The sequence below is a fragment of the Corapipo altera genome, unplaced genomic scaffold (assembly GCF_003945725.1).
Source record: "Corapipo altera isolate COAL_440 unplaced genomic scaffold, ASM394572v1 67, whole genome shotgun sequence".
Classification (NCBI taxonomy): Eukaryota; Metazoa; Chordata; class Aves; order Passeriformes; family Pipridae; genus Corapipo; species Corapipo altera.
In genome coordinates, this window is record NW_020884906.1 from 9,152,570 (window position 1) to 9,172,746 (window position 20,177).

At 48.1% G+C, this 20,177-nt stretch overlaps 2 protein-coding genes across 4 annotated transcripts in view; both read left to right on the plus strand.

The window, feature by feature from the left end:
- Window positions 1-451: 451 nt before the first annotated feature.
- ESS2 (ess-2 splicing factor homolog) lies at window positions 452-9,798 on the plus strand. The gene is made up of 10 exons (XM_027652253.1): window positions 452-610; window positions 897-1,065; window positions 2,070-2,165; window positions 2,767-2,933; window positions 4,160-4,277; window positions 4,951-5,084; window positions 5,235-5,337; window positions 6,688-6,797; window positions 7,703-7,818; window positions 8,390-9,798. The coding sequence occupies exons 1-10, from the start codon at window positions 458-460 to the stop codon at window positions 8,673-8,675; spliced, it is 1,452 nt and encodes a 483-aa protein (XP_027508054.1). The 5' UTR covers window positions 452-457; the 3' UTR covers window positions 8,676-9,798.
- A 3,977-nt stretch (window positions 9,799-13,775) lies between these two features.
- DGCR2 (DiGeorge syndrome critical region gene 2) overlaps window positions 13,776-20,177 on the plus strand; it is a 47,955-nt gene continuing 41,553 nt past the window's right edge. The window contains exon 1 of one of the 3 annotated variants that reach the window (XM_027652021.1): window positions 13,776-14,071. In XM_027652021.1, coding sequence (XP_027507822.1) covers window positions 13,993-14,071 — 79 coding nt within the window. In that variant the 5' untranslated portion in view covers window positions 13,776-13,992. The remainder of the gene's footprint in view (window positions 14,072-20,177) is intronic. The other 2 variants (XM_027652019.1, XM_027652022.1) reach the window with 2 other exon arrangements.

The following is a 20,177-nucleotide window of genomic DNA, read 5'->3' on the forward strand; positions in this document are numbered from 1 at the left end:
CTCCCATCCCAGTTACCCTTCTGCTCCCATCCCGCTCCCATCCCAGCTCCCACTCCAATTCCCTTTCTGCTCCCATCCCAGATCCCATTCTAGTTCCCATCCCATCTCCCATCCCAGCTCCCACCCCAGTTCCCTTTCTGCTCCCACTCCAGTTCCATTTCTGCTCCTATCCCAGTTCCCTTTCTGTTCCCATCCCAGCTCCCATACCGCTCCCCTCCCAGCTCCCACCCCAATTCCCCTTCTGCTTCCATCCCAGCTCCCATTCTAGTTCCCATCCCAGCTCCCATTCTAGTTCCCATCCCAGCTCCCATGCCCATTCCTTGTCCCGGAGCAGGACCGGGCAGGTCCTCCCGTCCAGCAGGGGGCGCGCGCGGGCGTTGGGGCCGCCCCGTGGCGCGCAGCTGTGACGTCGCGGGGCGGAGGAGGAAGAGGCCGCGGCGGCCCCGGGTCCGAGGCGATGGAGGCGCTGCCGGTGCCGCTGCCCGCGGCCTCCCCCGCCGCTCTGCTGCCCGCCGCCGCCGCGGGCCCCGTCGCCGGGACGGCCAAGGAGGCGAGGTCGCCGGCGCCGAGGCAGGCGAAGAAGATCCTGGACGAGGACGCCTACATCGAGGTGAGGCGGCGGGCCCGGCAGGCCCCGCTCCGCCGCTGCCCGGGCCGAGCGCTTCGGGTCGGCTCGGCCGGGTCCGCCCGCGGCCGCTGCCCGCTGTAACCGCGGCTGCGGGTCGGGACAGCGCCGTGGCCGCCCCCCGGGCCTGCGGCGGCAGCTGAGAGCGCTCCGCCACCGGCGCGGGGCCCGCGGGCTGCCCGTCCTGCCCGGGGCTGTGCGCGGCCGGCCCCGAGCTCAGCCGGCGCTCCCGGGTGTCCCGGCGTGGCTGAGCAGCCGCCTCTGTTTGCAGAGCTTGGAGAAGATCATTCAGCGGGATTTCTTCCCCGACGTGGAGAAGCTGCGGGCGCAGAAGGAGTATCTGGAGGCTGAGGAAAACGGCGACTTGGAGAAGATGAGGCAAATTGCCATCAAATTTGGCTCCTCCTTGAGCAAATCGTCGAGGGACACACCTGCACCCTGTAAGAAGTGCCTCTCTGGGGCATCGGGAGTTTGTATCTGATACTGTTACTCTGCTTTATCTAACTTGGTGGAGACAGTGCTTATCCAAAAGGTTAAAGGTTGACATTGCATGAGAGTTACTGTCCCGGATTGGGCAGTAGCCACTGTCTGGTGGCTGATGCTGAATCTCTCTTTGATGGTATCTGATAACTCCTTATTGAAGGAAGGGTTTTGGACAAAGCAGCTTTTGAATAACTATTCCTTAAAGGCATCTTTTGCCAAGTTCCTGCTCCCTGGGGAATGTTACGTGCTCTGATGTGCAATATTAACACTATCAGAAATCCTAAGCTGTGTTTTGAATCCTTACTGTAGTTTTAGGGGTTCTTGTTGCACCTACAGATGTGTAAGATTTTCATGTATTAGGGACAAAAGGTGTTGGAAGCTCATGGTTATCAGAGGTTCCCACAGCAGGCATCCAATGTTCTGTGTTTTCCTTTCACTTCCAGGGTTTTATATTGCTTTCATATTTTTATACTCCTAATTTATACTTTGTTTTTATACTTCTATTTTATATTTTTATATATTTTATATTACCCTTTCAGGGTTTTATATTAAAGCCCAGCCCCTGGCTGAACTCTCTCAGTGGGGTTTGAGTAAGTGGCTTTATTGTGACAAAGGACACATGTCACCAGGGGGTTTCCCTTCCTCCCCAGTGCAGGTGCTGGCCCTGGGCTGGGTTAGGATTGTTCTGCTGTTCCCTCTGAAGGTAAAAGCAGGAGGTGGGGTGGCAAATACACTGGGCTGTGGCTCTCCTGGGAATTTCTCCCAGGAGGAGAAAAATGATGTCTTAGATGAGATGAAAATCTAGACAGGATTGAATACAGTATTTTGGAGTCTTTCCACAAGTTTTTAATTAATTTGTCCTCTTGATGTGCCTTCTGTGACTTGTTTTGCACATGACCCTCAGAGCAAGGCTCCTGATATGTGCTCTGGTAACCAAGTGAACCTTTATTTTCTGTGATAGATGTTACCCCAGCCACGTTTGAAACCCCAGAAGTGCATCCAGGTGGCCTTCCACTGGGAAGTAAATCCAAAGGTGGCATCAAATCTTCAGAGGAAGGTAGGAAAATGTTGTTTCTCTAGCTGAATTCTTCAGCAGCAGGAAAATATTCTTGTGAGCTCTGTCTCCTCTAAGGGTTTTGGGTACTTAGAACATGTTTAAGCAGTTTTCCTTTAACCTTCTGGTAGGTGAAAATGATCCCTCTGAAGCTGAACTTGATGTAATGTTTTACATTTAATGTTTTACGTCATCTGTGTGAATTCTCTTTGTGGCTGTGCAAATTCTTAACTCAGCTGATCTCTTCAAAGGCAGTAAATTTTTCCTGTGTCACCTGAGATAAATCCTGTCAGTAAGCAAAGACTGTAGGGGCAGAGCTGTCTGTAGGGCACGTTACAAATGTCTGCTAGCAGCTGTCCTCTTATGTGCTTTACCACTGAAACAAATAGCTATAAAGGCCATAAAAGATTTTATGTAAAAGATGGTTATATGTGTTCCAAAAAAGATTTATTCCCGTGTGAATATATTTGTTTCACCGAGTTCCATGTTAGTTGTCAGTGTGTCTGTGGAAGGCTCGCTGCCAGGAGGATTAGCAGTTATATGTAGTGCTCTCACAGAAAGGGAGGCATTAACCTTTCTCAGGCTTTTTCCCTCCTCTTGTTAGGAGAAGCAGAAAAAGATGATAAAGATGCCCTTCCCAGCCTGGACACCTTCCTGGCCAAGCACACGAGTGAAGATAATGCTTCATTTGAGCAGATCATGGAGGTGGCCAAGGAGAAGGAGAAGGTCAAGCACGCGTGGCTGTACAGTGCAGAGGAGGAGTACACCCGGGTAGGAGCTGCCCTTCCAGAGGGACATGGCAGGGAAATGCCAGTTCACTCTCTTTCTTGCTTGCTTGATAAACAGAATATTGTCTTGCCTTCTGTTTTCTGATCTTACTATAAATACTGATGAGAATTGTTGGCTCTGAGCATGGGGCTGTTGCATTGGGCTGTTAAATCACTCATATTATTGAATAAGAGTAGAAAGACCTCAGTTTTGCATAGTGGGTGCATAGGTTGATCATGACTAAGTCTGAGCTAAGCCTGAGTCCTGTGGCTGCTCTTTGCTTCTTTGTGCAGTCCTATTTTTTCCCCATCTGTAAGAACAGTGTTGACTTAGTTGCTGAGGATTTGTCTCTTAAAGCTTTGAGACTGCAAAGCACTGCACTGAGTGCAGATATTGCTGTCCTTGACAGTCTCCTCCGTGAGCAGCTGAGAACAGTTCCTGGTGTTTGTCCATCAGCCCTTTATTGTTTGTAGTTAGACTGCGTGTCTCATTTCAGTTTTCTGTTACTAGTCCTGACCCCTTCAGCTGCCCCAGCACAGTACTGTGTGAGCATGGCTGGCTGTGCTGTCCTCCTCAACTGCCTCTGGGGCAGATCCAGAGCTGTTCTGGGGCTGCCTTGTCAATCCTTAACCATCAGCAGCTGGCAGTGCTGCCAGATGTGTCAGTGATGGATGAGGACTGCAGTGTCTTTAATGAAGTTTGGCACTGACACGAGTGTTAACTGCTGTTGTTGTGAGGGAATGTTATTTTTTTATCCCAGCTAATGTAAACCCTCAGAGTCTGTTACAGTAAAAATGCCCTCTGTGGCTCATTATACATCTTGAATGCTTTCATCCAGAATTAAAAGGCAGGCAGCAGGAGAGCTCTTGCAAAGCACAGAGGTTGTTTCAGGTCAAGGTGAAGCTACTGGAGCTGGTCTTGTGCTGGAGTTGTGTCTTGCTGTCAGCCAGCACTCTAGTCAGACCTTACATTTCCTTGCATAGTGTGCTTCATAGGGAGTGGTTGTTTGGAAGCTCACCTGGGATCAGGATGGTTTCTCAAATGCCAATTGCCAAAGAGAGAGTGCTTGTGCTTTACCTGATGCAAAGTGTGCGAGGGCAGGTGGCTGAGCCTGTGGTTGACCTCTCCAAAATGTGTCTGCCTGAATAAAAGATTGCAGGAGGCTGTTTCAGACCTCTTTTTTTTTTTTTTTTCTACCCTTTTAAATTTTTTTCCTATTGCCTTTTCAGCGACAAAATGAAAACCTGGCACTTCCTTCAGCAGAGCAGCAAGCTCTGGAGAATGTGAAGGCTGGACTGGATACCTGGGAATACACAGCTCGGAACACCCTCATGTATTATCCAACAGGTGAGGCACACAGGTCTCATGGGAAAGGCATTGGTTCTGGTGGGTTGACTCCAAACAGTGCTTACAGCATTTCTATATGTGACTGAGCAGCTCTTACAAGTTTTTTTTTTTTTTCTGTGAAGCTCAGATATGCAAAATTGTTTTAAAAAAGTAATTTTTTCTTTTTTTCCTTTTCTTTCTTACTTTCTTGGTCCATTGCCTCTGATTCCAAACTTAGATCGTGTTCTATTTGTCTCTGAAAAGCTCATTATCTTATTATAAAAGCACTTGTTTTCAGGAGCCAAGTCTGTCTTTATGAGCACTTTGTTGTCATCTTTATTCATCCTTTGCTTCTGCTCAAAGAGTGCTACTTGGGCTTATATAGAAAAATACATAATTTTGTAAATGCAGTTTTCTTTTTTGGCTATAAAGTGTGCAGTTGGTAATTTCTGTAAACCAGTGAAGTAGAGAAAAGAAAGTCTTGTTTACTTTTTTCTTTAAACTAAAAATTCGATTTCAGGTGGTACAAAGCATGCATCTAGTGCAAATGTTGTTTTAAGTTGCTAGAGGTACACACTGAAATTGCTGATGTGTTGTGTGGGAATGTGTGGCAGGTGCCATGTTAATCAGGAGCTTTAGAGCAACTGCCTGGTGTTGCCTGAGCCCTTTCTTAAAAGACATTTTGCTTTTCAAGGTGTGCCTGACGAGAGTGATGTCTTTAAGAAGCCCAGGGAAGTTGTCCATCGAAACACCCGCTTTGTGAAGGACCCTTTTAGTCAAGCTGTGAGCAAATCCCAGCTCCAGCAAGCTGCAGCCCTCAATGCTCAGGTTGGATAATCTTACTTCTTCTGACTAAAACCTGGTTGTTGCTCTGCCCTCTGGTGTGGTTCATCCACCAGGAGAGCTGTGTGTGTGTGTGCTGGGTACAGCTGACTCACACCTTTCTCCACGTGAATGGCCTTGTCTTTTTTATTTCAGTACAAACAGGGCAAAGTGGGACCAGATGGGAAAGAACTGATACCCCAGGAGTCTCCAAAAGTGAATGGATATGGGTTTGTGGCTACCCCCTCTCCTGCCCCTGGTAAGAGAATTTTCTTATTTCTCTATTTTAAGATGCACTTATTTTGATGCTCTCTTCGTTCAACACCAGGGTGTCATTACTGGGTTAGACAAGGAGGTAAAGCCTATCTGTGCGTATCTATCTGTGTGTATCTCATGAGCTGGTGACATTTTGTGTGCTATGTATGGCAGCTCAATGCAGGGCTTAAATCTCAGTCCAATCCACTGCTGGAAGTCACACTGTACTGAAGGCTCTGAGCCAGCTGCTGTGCCATTCATTGCTCAGGAATCATCTGGGGCATGGTGAGCCTCCCTTGGCAACTGCAGTGCTGCAGCTGCTTGTTTTATCCCTGGGTGATGCCTTTCTAGAGCTTAAAGATAAGAATTCAAAATTTCACAAACACTAATCTTCCAACAAGCTCAGGTGCTTATTCAAAATGAGGAGTATTCGTGTCAGTGTGTCCTGACTCAGTGATGGTTCAGCCTGGCTCAGAGGGATGTGCCATATCTCACTTCATTCACAGTCTGACCCACTGTTTTCATCCAGGTCTTTTTAGGTTCTTCCTTTATTTGCATGCACTTGTGTATTTTAGATTCCTTTGGTTCAGATGCAGTAGCTGCGGGATGCTTTCAGTTAGAACAGACTGATTATTTTTCTTTCAGTTGAAACATGGTACTGAATTTATAGCTGTTCTTCACCAGCCCTGCTGGTTTCTCTGTTTTTTTGTCATTATGCCGAAGACTGACCGTACTGGGGCTTTCCCTCCGGGAAGCCTGTAGGTGGCGTTTGGAGCACACCTCCTTTATCCATTGTCAGTGCCTTTTCCAAGCGCTGGACAGCGCGATTTTCTAGCCAGAGATTTAATCGGGCTCTTAGAAATTGTTCTGCAGCTGTTGGCCAAGGCACAGTCACTGTTTGGCACAGGGTGGCCCCAAGGTGACTGGAGGGTACAATTGGCTGTAACATGTTTTTAAGTCCTCTGCCCCTCTTCCTAATTTAAAGAGTTCCCCATGTTGAAGGAGTTTTCATACAGTGGCAGAGGGGAAGAGTAGTGCTATAGAGAGAAAAGTGAAAGTGTCACTAGGCAAAAGCTCACCAAATGTAAAAATAAACACATAGAAAGGACGGTGCTTGGCTGTTGTAACTGGGAGGGTGACACAGCTACAGACAATCCTGGGAGTTTAAGGTGTAAGGGAGTTTAATGGGAACCACGTTACTGTTTGCATTGGCTGTGATTTCCTCTGCAGTGGAGGGGTTCCTTGGTGTGTGGATGAATTTGCTGCATTTCCTAATTTGCTTCTCTCTTCTTTTTTGTGGTGAATGGACAGTCAAATGTCTTGCATGGGCATGACTCTTTAAATTTGTTTTTAGGTGTGAATGAGTCTCCTTTTATGACATGGGGTGAAATTGAGAGCACCCCTTTGCGTCTGGAAGGGTCAGAAACACCCTATGTGGACAGAACACCTGGACCAGCCTTCAAGGTATTTCATGTCAGGGAGTCAACATCCCATTCATTTTTTAGTGGGGAGGACTAAGAAGGGAAAGGCAAGTCAGTAAGTAATAGATTAACATTGTTGTGGAGTGTGACACATCTCTGGGTGGTGTTCCCAGTCCTTGAGACTAATAATCTAGTTTGTGCTTGGAGGGTGGAGGTGGGCATGGATGCACACGAAAGACACTTGGTGGAGGTACCTGAGGTGCAATACACACTGTTGGAAGGAAAATGAGATTCTGTATTTGATGATGGACCCAGACAGAGGGGCTTTCAGAGGAAGCTGAAGAGACACTCGATTTCTCTGATTTTAATGTATGAACGGGTGGAAATTGTAGGGTTTCCCTCTGTCTGGATCTTCTGGCTGTCACAGCCTGAGGCAGATGTATCAATTGAGAGTAGAAAAGACATGCTGCCTTTGCTAATGGCACCTAACCCTGCGTGGTACCTGTCCCCTGCTGGTGTCACTGAATGCGAGCTGAGACTCTTGAGTTTCAGAAAGGTGTAATTTGCTGTATGTGCCTCTTGTTTTGTCAGACTCCAAAGCCTTTGACTGGTTCTCCTGCTGTTTAGCAATGTCTGTGTTTGCCTGAGAGCTGGCTGGCTACAGGCCAGGCAAGACACAAGTGACATTGTTTGTCTAGGAGAGACAGCAGGAGGAAATGCCAGAGGTAATGGCTGCTTCCTTGGCTGGACTGGTTTTGCCATTTCTATTACTTGCTAAGGCAGGTTGAAGGTCTCTGTGTCCTCTCTGGCTTTTTTTATAGCAGCAGAGAGGTGCAGGCTGACCCAGCCTCTCCCTGGTTTAGATCCCTGTACACTGGAATCCAGCTGTGAAGGGGCTTTAACTCATTTTCGCAGCACTCATGAGTGAACTGTGTGATGCCTTTACAGATCCTGGAGCCTGGGCGCCGTGAGAGGTTGGGACTCAAGATGGCCAATGAAGTGGCAGCTAAAAACCGAGCAAAGAAGCAGGAGGCACTTCGAAAAGTGACAGAAAACTTGGCCAGGTGAGACTTCTGTTTTGACAGCAGAACTGGGGATGGGTGTTATCATGATGGGATTTAAATCAGCAGATGTAGAAAGGAAGGAATGGTGGAAGGGAAGGATACTGGAAGCAGGAAGAGGTACACTCAGACTGAAAGTTTTTAGAAATTAAAAATTTAGATATTAAAAAACTTAATCCCTGAGGGAAGGTGGCTGGTGGCTGTCCCTGATACCCCCTCTTGTCAGCACTGCTGTTCTGCCCTACAGCTACCCAGCAGTGGATCAATGTCTTGCCTCATTGCAAAGAGGAGACACAGTAAGAGTTGTGTGGCTGGGTCATGGGAAGGACAGAACAGGCTCAAAGCAAATGTCAGGCAGTGCCAATGGAGGCAGGTTTGGGAGGGATGTAGGAGGTTTGTCTACCACTTGTCTCTAGAGATACAGGCTGTATCTCTATATCATCCTACAGGCAGGATGATTTCTGCAGGTGGGGGGAGTGGATACTGAGCTCACCTGTGGAGGCAATAATGATTTTTGTGATAGAAGTAGATTTTTTACTGTAAAAATCTTTTAAAACTGTTTATTCTATTTCAGCCTCACTCCAAAAGGACTAAGCCCAGCAATGTCACCAGCTTTGCAAAGACTGGTAAACAGGACTGCAAGTAAATACACCGACAAAGCCCTGCGAGCCAGCTACACCCCCTCCCCAGCCCACACAGGAACTCCTGGTTACAAGACCCCAGCCAGTGGGCCTCAAACACCCCAGAGCACCCCACAGTCTAGGACAGTGTCTCACACACCAGTATCTCAGGATACTACATCAATCACGGACAATTTACTGCAGCTTCCTAAAAGAAGAAAAGCATCTGATTTCCTCTGAATATTCCAGTCACTAGGAAGGTGGTGGTGACCTGGCTGTGCTCAGAACTGCAGACTGGTTGTTGGAAACTGGGAAAATGAAGATAATTTTCTCTGTTTAAGCTGGCCATACATTTGAATTCGTTTCTGTACAGATATGTCTGTTTCTAAAATGGGCTAAGCCTTCCTAAAAGGCTGAACTAGACTTTGTTCCAGCTTGTCAAACTTCTTTGAGTTTGTACTTTGCAGAAGAGAGGACACAACTGTGTATACCGAGACATAACACAGAATTTTGGAGAGGTTCTCTTTAATTTGAATTTAAACTGATGCAGTTCACAAGTTAGACCAACTTTGTGATCCTATTAAAACCAGCAGTCCTTAAGAGGATCCCTGTTCCTCCTCCACTCCTTACACTTGTGCAGAATGGGATTTGCCTTGCTGCTTTTCCTCAGGCTTTTCTTTCCATGGATTTTGGGCTCGTCCTCTTCTGCAGCTGGCAGAGGGCAAGGGACCAGATTTGTTTTTATAGCTGCTCTGTGTGTGACTCAAAAGACTTGATGATGTTGATGATCACAACACAAGGGCTGGGGACAGTCCTGAGTCATCCACCAGGATGACAGTGCCATTCTGGAGGACAGAAGTGGTACTTCTGATAACCACACAGGGGCTTTTTTTTGGTGTTTTCCTCCCATTCTTTGAAACTTTTGGCTAATTTTTAGAACAACCAAAAAAAAAAAGCAAAGCAATTTTAACCATCTGTAGCCTGCTCTCAGAGCTGTGGTTACTCCTGGAGAAGAACCGTTTAGGAGGAAGCAGAAGTAGCCAGATGTGTGCACTTCTTGCACCACACCTGAGTACAAGACAGCCTGTGTAACACTTGGCAGCCTTGACATTTGCTGTAATCACGTGATGTTTTACTGAAGGAACATCCATGGAAAGTTTTATGCAGCTCTGAGGATCTGCAGCCTGCTCTAAGGTCTGGGGTGTTGGATGCTGTGTTTGTCTTGGTGGAGAACTTCCTCCTCTGTGGTTTCCCCTGCCACTTCCAAAACTTGTGTCCCTGACTCCGAAAAACCCTTCCAAGGGACTTGGGTTTTATAGTGCACCTTGTAAAAATAAATTGATCAACATGGCATTTCCAGGAATCATGACTCAAGAAATTAATAATTTTTCCCTTTTTTGTCCAGAAATAATTGAAGGCTAATTTTTTTTTTAAGCTGAAAAATTATTCTCAGGTACCCCTGAATGAATGTAAAAGGAATCCATTTACTAAAGTTTCCATGCTTTCAGAGATGTCCTTTAAGGACAGTACTGGCTAAATACCAATCAAGTTCCTAGGTAATTTCAAATACTAATTATTTATTCCATAGTGAAATGCTTATCTCCATTAAACATAGGAGCTCTCTGTTGGAGTGCACAGGCAGATGGTCAGGCCCTGACCTGGAGTTTGGGTTGCTGAGGGGACCAGGAGCAAGGAGTAGATGTGAGATTCCTGTCCATTTGTGGGTGTGGCAGTTCTCTCTTCTGAGTGTGGGATGTACTTGAAGATGGGCAGTGTTTCAGGGGCCGTGGATGGGGAGTGCACGTGGGTCAGGAGTGGGATGTGACGTGTCTGCCACGGCATTTTAAACTGGTTGTGCTCATACCAAGGTATAGCTGGAATAATAGAAAGGGAAATATGATGTCTGAGAGTGGTTAGTTCCGTGTTGTGCAATTCAGGCCTAAAAGCAGATTGCATTAAATATCCTCTGGATGGTGTTGGTTTTGTGTTTGCCCTCAAGTGAATTAGCCTAGACAGCTGTACTAAAATCACAGTCTTGATTCTGCCACACTGAAGTGCCTTCACACGGTTTCTGGAAATGTAATTTCTTTTCAGTTGAATGCTATAAAACTGGATCTCTTGAAGGGACTGTAGTGCTCTTCAGATTGGCTGTTCTGTAATGCCTGCTGTAATGTCTGGTCTCTGCTTCCTGCTGCAGTTCAGCCCCTGATATCTGTAATTAGGGAATCAGTAAATTCTTTGTTGCGAGATATTTTTGCTGCTATAGCAGTGGCAGATAATCTGCCTTACAGGGCCAAATCTAGTGTGAAAAGCCATCTTGGTTCTTGATGACTTGTGATTTTCTCTTTTCCTCCCATTTTTCAGCAGGTTATTTTTCTGTTGCTGTTGCAGTTCCTGTGTGCAAAGTCCAAGCACATTTCCTCAACCAGAATAGCACCCAGAGCTCTCCTGAGGCTGCAGGGGTGGTTGGTGGTGAGCAGTTGTGGCTGTGGGGCTCTCCTGGTGGCAGGGCTGGCTACTGTGGATTATGGGCTGCTTGGAAATTGCAGGAGCCTCACTGGACCTGGGGCCATGTGATGTGACTCGGGGCTGTAATACCACATCCAGAGCCTTGGGTGCTTGCACGTGCAGCCTGGGCCTTGGCTACTTGCTCTATGCAGGATAGAAGATGAGAGACCACAAGAGATTGGTGTTCTGATAAGTCTTATCACTGAGACCTTCACCTTCAGGACCAGGAGCCTTTCCCTGGGCCAGGGGTGCCATGGTACAGGGGCTGCAGCTTTTCATCCACCTGAGAATAGGTTCCTCTAAGGGCTGAGGCTCTCTGCTGCTTTCTACTTCTCTGATTATTTAGCTAGAAGGGAAGCTGTGGTTGGAGATACTTTGTTGTTTTGGGGGATTGGGCTATTTCTCTGCAAAAATAGAGGAAATGGATCTGCTCACTCAGGGGAGTGGGAAATGAAGCAATTCCCACTTCCTCATATTTGCATTTGATGCTGGCCCAACAGCAGCTGGCTACAAACCCCAGCTCAGGGTCAGGCCAGGACCAGAGCCAGATTCAGCCACCACCCCCGTTAGCCCCTTCTCTCCACCTCCCCTGGCCACAGCAGCACAGGTGCTCTGCTCTTGCTGGTTAGAGAAATACTTGTTCCCAGTAGGAAACAGAGTGCCTGGGACGTGCCAGCTCCTGCACACCCTGGGCAGAGCCAGGGCCAAGCAGCCTGTGCCCTGCTCTCATGGTGGAGGCATCATAGGATATTTAATTATGCATCATGGTGTATGGTGCAATGCCCAGCCCTGGGTGCTGTCGGTTTGGGGTGGATAAGGAATGCCCTGGATCAGCCAAGGGCTGGCCTGTGAAGCTGTGCTGCAGGAAGCCAGGCTCAGAACAGCCTGTCCCCACAGCATCCCATGGGAGGAGCAAAGCTGGGAGTTTGATGCTTATGCTTTGTACTGGAGTATGTTGTCATACTTTGGGTCCCCGTGGACGCTCAGATCATGACAGTATTTGGCAGTACACACAAGTTGGCAAAGTAGGTTTTGGCCTAAATCTTCAGGCAGTGTCCTGCTGCTTGTGACGCCCTCCAGAGGGCCCCTAAGCACATGTCTCCAGCCACGAAGTGCTCCTGGAGCCCCCAGGGCTCACAGCTCCAAGCTCAGGCTTGCTGCTACCCCAGCACCAGAGACCTCTTGGCAGGCACCAATTTCCACTGCCACATTAAACTTCACGTTTAGGTTTGGAAAAAGCATCTGCCTGGTGCTGCTGATCTGAGCACAGCAGCAGCTCCTGTGGGGCCAGAGGAGATGCTGTTCTGGAAATCCCACAGAAGCCCTCATTCCATGCCTGCAGGTCAGCAGCTGGCCTGGGCAGTGGCTGAGGGGGAGCAGAAGTATCTGTACATCCATCGGGAATACCCCTGAGGGAAGTTTGTTGCTGGGTATAGTGAGTAACTGATATTAACAGGGAAATGAGGAGTGTGTAAAACTGGGCCAAAATGGTTTTAGTGTTTTATTTGAGAACTTCAAATTGTAGCATAAGAGTGGAAAACACCTTGTTGTAAACAAAAATAAAAAATTACAAAAATGTCCCAGGCAGCTTCCCAGGTTGTGACTTTGACTCTGAACACGATTATACTGAAAAGCTGGAACTCCCTGCAGAGGAAGGTGATGGCTCTCTGCTGACCCCAGTAGCCATTGTGCCTGGCCCCTGCCTGAGGTCGTGCCCTGGCGCTGCCCGAACACTTCCAGTTGTCAGAGGAAATTCTAGATCAATTTGAGAAGCAGGTGTTGATGCTAAAACTGCCTTTTGATCCAAAATGCCACCTGGGCTGACCTCCATCCAGCACCAGTTGTGGCACTGGGCCGCTGCCTCCTCCCCCGTGGCAACACCCAGGGTCAGATTCCTACAGGCACCTGTCACTTGCAGGGCCACTAAAAACGACCTGAGCCGCACAATTAGCTTTCTTTATGCATTTCCTCTCTGTCTGGGCCTGGGAGCTAGGAACGTGGTTTTTCCAGGGGGTATGGAAACACCAGCCATCTCCAGCACTGGCTGGGGGATGTCCCAGGTGCTACCCCTGCAGAGACTGTCCCACCCTGCCCTGGGTAGGTGGGAGCAGAGTAATGAAGAGGCAAATGATGGTGAACCTGGGAGCCTGCTGGGTCAGGGAGGGTGGTGACACTGGGAAGTGTCTGCAGGGGCAGGTGAAGGCCATTGCAGCAGGGATGGAGGGGACCTGGAAGGGCCATCCTGGGAGACAGAAGAGTGTGGCTGGGGCTGGGGACAGGCTTTCTGGGGGTGATGGAGGTGAGCAGGAAAGCCCATTCCAGCAGGGGACAGAAAAACGCTGTCCTGGAGGGAGAAGGGACTGGTGGAGGCTGTCCCGGGAGCTGAAGAGAACTGAGCAAGGTCATTCCGGGGGGATGGAGAAACTGGGATTGCCGTTCTGGTGAGGACTGAGGGGACTGGTAGAGGCCGTCCCGGGGGGCTGGGGATGGCTGGCAATGGCCATCCCGTGGGACACAGATGGATGGGTGCGGGTCATCCCAGGGGGCACAGAGACGCCCGACCGCCCTGAGGGGCCGGTGCGCCCGGCCCCCAACTCCCCACCGCCCCCTGCCGGCGGCCCCGCCCCCCTCTGCCACCCGGCCCCGCCCATCGCCGTAAGTGGGCGGGGCACACGCGAGCCCGGCGCCCGGCCCCGCCCCCTCGCAGCCGATTGGTCGGGCGGCGCGCGGCGGGCGGGGGCGTGTCGGCGCGGGCACGGCGGTGGCGGGGAGGCGCGGCCGCCATCTTGTGCGCTGGCGGAGCCTGCGAGCGGCCCCAGCGCGGCCGCCGGACCCGCCGCTCCCGCCGCTCGCGCCGCACCCAGGGCTGCCCGCTCCCCACCCCGGGGCGGCGGCGGACGGCGGAGGGAGGGGAACAGCCCGGTGCGGACGGGCCCCCGCAGCCCCCCCCCCCCCGCGGGCCCGGCGGCGGCCCCTCCTCCCCGCCGCTCCTCGCGTCCCTCCCCGCGGGTTTGTGGCACTGTGCCGGGGGAGGATGAACGGAGGATAAATGGTGCCCAAGGCGGACAGCGGCACCTTCCTCCTCCTCTTCCTCCTGGTGCTGAGCATCACCGAGCCGCTGCGGCCAGGTAAGGGCGGCGGGGCCGCGGCGGGGCCGGGGGTGCCGGGCCGCCCTCCTCCTCCTGCTCAGCCTGCGGGCGGGTCCCGGGATCGGGGGCGCCGGGGCTGCTCCGTGGCGGGGGAGCGGGCGGCGGGGGGAGCCCCCGGGGACAGCCCCGATCGGGGGCGGCGTGTCCTAGAGCTGGTCCCGGCCCGGTTTGGGCTATCCCTCCGCTTTGGCGCTTAAACAGAGCCCGGACCCGGCCGGGCATCGGTGCCCTGTGCCGGCTGCCTGGATCAGAGAGAGCCGGGATTTACCCTGTGAGTCAGGGAAAAGCGCTCCTGTTAAAGTGTGAAAGCTTGGGTAGAAATCTACATAACCCTACGGGCAACGAGCGCTGGAAATGTGATGCCGTGACTAAGTTTTCAGGTGCTCCTTACTTTACCTGCTTTTATGTTGTGGGCCTCGGGTGCCAACGCAGGCAGACAAAATACTCACTTTCAAAGTGCCATTCGAGCCTACCAGAAGGAGAAAAAAATCCTGGTTCCCGTGTCATCTCTCTAGTTCTGTTTGTCCTTCTTTTAGGGAAATAAATCAGCGATGGAGTTTTGTGTGCTAGCTGCTGGGCATGGAGCTTAAAATCTTAAGATGATTAACTTTGGAGAAATGGTTGGTGTTCGCATGTTGAAAACTACAGCTTTTCTTGGTATGCCGCTCAGCTGGGGTTTCTTTTTGGTGTTGAGCTCTCTTGGAGCTCGGCAGAGCCCTCAGGTATTTCGGGCTGCTCCTGCCAAAGACCATCAGTAGCCAAAGTGCGAGGCTGCCTGGAGTGGCTTTGCAGGTTTGAGAACCATCCTCCCATCGCACCGAATGACTGCTCCTGGGTGGTACTTGCTCCTTGTAAATTGGAGAATGAGAACCATGGTGTACTTTGAAACCCCCTTGTTCTTTCTCGTCAAAATAACTTTTATGACCCAGACTAATAAAACGTGAGCTGCGTCTAAGCGAGTTCCCAGCAGAGCTGGAACACAATTGGGTCAGTGTAAGCAGAGTTATTGAAATAACTTAGGTGTTGAAACTGCTCTGTGTTTGCCTTGTTTTGTTTTAGCTTGTTTTTTTGGCAGTGCAGTGTATACACAGGGCTTATGATATGCACTTAGGTAGCCAAAAAAGCAAAGTACACGGTGTTGCTAGCCTAGCATTATTACACCTAGAGGCTTTTAGGGCTGAGAAGGTACTGTGTAAAACTGACTTCAAGCACCTCCTCTGTAGCTGTCACTAAGTGCTACAGGCAGCTGGATTGCTGGCTGGAAAGGTTCAGATTCATAGCTGCCTGTGTACTTTTACAGATGAGTAGAATTGACCCTGAACTCAGTTGGTGTTGAGCATTGTAGCCTCCTAGGAATTAGCAAATGGCATTTTTCATATTGTGTCAGCACATTTGTTGTTCCAGTTTGATATTGAACCTCTGTCAGCAGCTGATGCTTGATTGATGAAGACAAGTTTTTCACTGAGGTTTGCTTCTTTAAGACAAATGAGTTTTTCCCACTGGCTCTCTAATGTACCTGCTTTAGAGATTTGTGCTGCTGTAGCCTCACTGGCAGAAGTGTCCTTCTTGTGAGCAAACCTTAACTCATCTGCTCAGGTTCTAACCACTGCCTTTGAAACCTGCAGCATTAGGATTCCCCTGTGGCAACTCCATGTGAGTTCCATGAATTTTGCCCAAACCATATGTACTCCTGAACCTAATGTGAAGTAACACAGCTGGATATAGTGCTGCAGCTGGAATTCCTTGCTGTATGAGGAGTTTCTGAGTTCCATTTGGAATACACTCATCCATCCTGTTTACTTGGTGGCTCCAGATGAGCGTGATGGCTGAGCTGTCCATGGTGATGCCTCTCCTTCCTCCTCAGGAGAGAGTCCATCGCTTCTGGGTGGGCTCATAGCTTTTTGCCAATGTTATTTCCTTTTTTTGATTTGCTTCATTTAATATCTTGAACATGCTGTCTCAAATAGATCACCTGTTCAGTGGATTAAATAGTATATGGTTTGATCCTGAAACACGAGGTGCAAATAGGGAAAACCTGGTTCTTGCAAGTTCAGAGGATGTACAGAACCAAATTTACCATTTTAATCAATGGTGAAGAAGTCTCTGTAGTCTTTTTTTTGGGGAGAGACAGGAAGAGAAGAGTATTCTCCTTTTCAGAAAGAGTATTTGAACTTAGGATTTATTTCCCTAGTGGTATTTGCTTTACCTTTTGCTTCTTTAAACCTGTGTGTTGTAGCAACTGTCTTTCTGGTTTAGAAAGGACACCTGCAGCTTGCTTAGCTTAAATCTGTACTTGGAGCTATGAGATGAGTGCTGCAGAGTGATGGGAGGTTTTATGTACTCTGAGATGAATGTGTAGTCCCTTCACAATTCAGTCCCGGCGGATCAGGCATCTCTTTGTATTTCCATGTTAATTTGACACTGGCTTTGTGTGCGTGTTCTTGCTGTGCTCTTCAGATAAATAAAACCTTCTTTTAAGCCTCCTCAACTGTAGTATCTTTTCATGCAATCTGAAAGGCAGTGATTTTACATGGACCTATTTTTTTCGGCATTTAGAATGAGATGGGTTTTAGTAAATTAAGAGAGAAATTAATTAAAATGTCTTCTTTTTACCCTGATTTTTCTGCCTTGGTTACATGAGTGTTTTACACTACTGTCATCACTGACAGGGTGAGTTACTTTCAACATAGCACGGCATTGGCCCCAGCTGTGGAGACTTGGGTTCCTGAAGGTGCTGTGGGCAGTTAGAATTTTCTGAGCCTGTGGATTTTTAATTATAATTTTGTGCCTTTGAGAATCTCTGCTTTGACTTTTTTGTTGTCCCAGTCGTTCTGTTTTGACCATAACCTGCTTGTTTTGACTAGTTGCCTGCTTTCTAATGCATTTTTGAAAGAGTTCTTTTTTAAAAAAAATAGGGCATTTCTCTTTGAGTTGTGTTACTCATTATGTGTTTGGAATCTGCTAATGTGAATTGGAGCTGAATGTATTGGACTCTTCCAAGTCTATGGGTGTAGAGTGAAGGACTAACTTAATATTTCCTCTAAACACTACTGAATTTACTCTGTCTGGCATTCAGACACTTGCTTTTTAGGGATATTTACCACAGGGGGGTTTGGTTTAATAATATCTTCTCCAGGACAACTCCAAACATCTGCTTCAGGTTATCTGACTGTCTGGCTGAGAGCTGGTGTCTTTAAGTAAAGAAATACTTCAGTGGTGTGTTAACTGAGTCACAGTAAGCTGTTCTGGTGGATTTGGACCGAGCTTCTGAACCAGTGCATTTCTGTTGGTTATCAAAGGAGCATCAGAGATGTAAATGGTTATGAATGCAGTTTTTCACAGTGGGGGAATATTTAAGAAGTTCCTCTTTCTGTTATCATCCCATTACACCACCGAGAAGCAGGGGTTTTGGTGTCTTTGTGTAGCGTTGGGAACTTAAGCAGTCTGGAACGATCAACACAACGTGTTTCAGAAGTGTTTAGAGGATTAATTAAGATCATCATCGCTAAAGACAATAACATGTTTTCATATTTCTCTAACAAGATACTGCTGCGTGCTAATGGAAAACACTTAAACATGGTCAGGCTTTATATTGGATTTTGTAATAGTGGTTTAGTACAGAGCCTTGTGAATGTAGGTCATCGGGCTTTCTTATTAGAGCGTTTGCCAGGCAGCTAAAAAGCCAATTGAGTTCTAGTTCTTGCAGCGTTTTTTCTCCACTTCAAAGCCAACTAAAGGAAGTAATTTTATTACCCGAGGTCTGTTTTAAAAAATATTGCACAGCATACCTAGTCTGCAATGCTTAGAAAGACTTGCCAGTGCAAGTGGTCTGGTTAAAGCCCTACACTCCAGCTCACAGTTTGAACTTCCCCTATGCTTTGGAGCTCGCTCACAGCTGTGGTTATGCTCTCACAGGTGGGGTGTTGGTGTTCTGACATGGTACAACTGACAGGTGTGTTTAAATTGCTCTTTCTTGTCTTTTGGTCAAAAGTTGTAGGTCTTAAATGCAAGAGTGCTCACTGGAGTAGAGGCCTAAACAAACCCACAATCAGCAGAGTTTCAATGTGCTCCACTTGTGTGCTGTGACTGGATGTGTCTGGTTTTGTCCAGTTGAAGTGTATTGGTTAATTCAATTGGAGACCCAAATATATTGTTCGTAAAATGTACTCTGGCCCAGTGTTCCTCTGCTCTAAAAGGAGTTTGTTGGTAGGCAAATAAAAGCCCTTATTTTGGTCTTTGTTTTCTGTCTCTACCTTAGTGAGAGCTGTGGTGAATTTGTTGGGGTTCATATTGTCACTAACTGCAGTCTCTCTGTGTATTTAGCTGAATTCCTGAGTGAAAGGTTCTAGGTGTGAGGGGCACAGAAGGGTTTTTATCACACCTCCTCAGTTAGTTTTGCTGAAAGTGGGGCTTGGCCTGTCTTCCAGTCTGGTGTTTTCCCCCCTATCCTCTTACTTCTGTATCTACTGGTTTTAGGTTTTCTTTTTCTTCCTGCTGTTACCTCTTGGTGAGCTCGTGTCTTGATGTTCCTTGCTCTGCTGTTTGCTGTTATTGCAGCTGCAGAGCGAGGCTGATGGACGTGGAAAGAGTTTCTTATGTTTGCCCTCAGTGTAGCAGGGAGATAAAGCAGAAGGTACCAGACCTTATTAGCAGGTCTGATCCTTTAAGACTAGTAATTCCTGATTTTAATTATAAAGCAAAATTTTTGAGGTGCAAGTGGATTTGCTACTAGCCATGGCTACAAAGTAAAGAAGAAAGGAGTCAGTAGGCATAGGGCTGTTTGCATGCACTGCTCTGACTCTGAGAAGGAATAAAGCAGAAGGACACCATGGGGATTTGCAGAGATATGACTTTTATGTCCCTACGGTAGATTTAGGGGCAGAGGAAGGTTGGTCCAGAACAGCAGAAGTGATGAGAGCACTGCATCAGGAGGAGGCAGCTGTGCTGCTTTCTCGGTAGTTGAAGGGAAAGGCCCAGGTACCTTGAAGAGAGAGGAACTTTAGATACTAAGTATGAAAGATGTAAAATCCCCCAGTGAATGTAAAAAATTTCTGACAAGAGTTCAATGAATCATCCCTTCCTTTGGAATTAGCTTTATTAGGGCTGGTTTTGATGTTGAATTGTAATGCAAGAGTAGTAGCTACCTGTGTGGTCCATCTTTGAGTAAAGCCTGGGTCTCTGGGTTTTTACGTGGTGGTTTCTTGCACCTTTTAGAAGTTCTTGTTTTTGATGCTGTGGGCTGCATGTTAATAACTTCCACCCTGAGTGGAGCTTGTGGTACCTGAAGCCTGGCCAGAGCAGAACCTGGAAACAACTCCATGGCATCACTGCTCCTGCCCTTCAGGGGTTAATGAGGCTGCTCAAGTTTGTTTTGTGTTTTGAAATGGAGGACATGTGCCTTGGGTTCTTGTTATCAATGCATTGATAGCACAGGCTTTACCTGTGTGATCTCAAGGGTTAACCTGTCATGAGAAGAGCCTTGGTAATCTTTTATTCTATGTAGACTGATAGAAAGTTATGGCTAGAAGGAATACTGAGAGATTGGGTAGTCCGTCTTCCTGTCCTAAAACAACATCTGGCAAATCTAGGCAATTCCTGAAGGATATTTGTCTAGCCTATTGCTAATGATTTCCTGTGATAGAGACTCCCAACACCAGATTCTTTTGGTAAGTCCAGTTGCCAGTCTGTTGTTCTGCAATTAGGGCTTATTTGTGTCTAAGTGCAGTCTAATGCATGTCCCTCTTCAGCTACAGCTTTAAAGAGCAGATTGAGTTTCCCAAGACCATTCAGGTACCAGGACCCACTAGTTTTAACACTAATGTGGTGGGTGTCTGGTAGTGCCTCTTCCTTCCTGGCTTTTGCCTCTCTGGAAAGGTTTCTGTTCCATTCAGGGTCCTTGCATGGCAGGTTCACGTGTCACACTTCAGTGGTGGTTTTGTAGAGGACCCCGAGTTGAGGAGAAGTCACGGATGGATTGGTGAACTCACTGATCAGCTGTAGCAGAACTCAAGTAACTGAGTTGCTTAAAAATGTGAGTTTGGGATTAACCTTTAATCCACATTCCCCGAACTGTGAAATCCTCTGG

Excerpts from the sequence above, each read along its gene's own strand:
- ESS2 (XM_027652253.1), top strand. The coding sequence starts at position 458 with ATGGAGGCGCTGCCGGTGCCGCTGCCCGCGGCCTCCCCCGCCGCTCTG. Across the intron at positions 2,166-2,766 it reads CATCAAATCTTCAGAGGAAG|GAGAAGCAGAAAAAGATGAT; the intron begins GTAGGAAAATGT and ends TCCTCTTGTTAG. Across the intron at positions 5,085-5,234 it reads CTGCAGCCCTCAATGCTCAG|TACAAACAGGGCAAAGTGGG; the intron begins GTTGGATAATCT and ends TTTTTATTTCAG.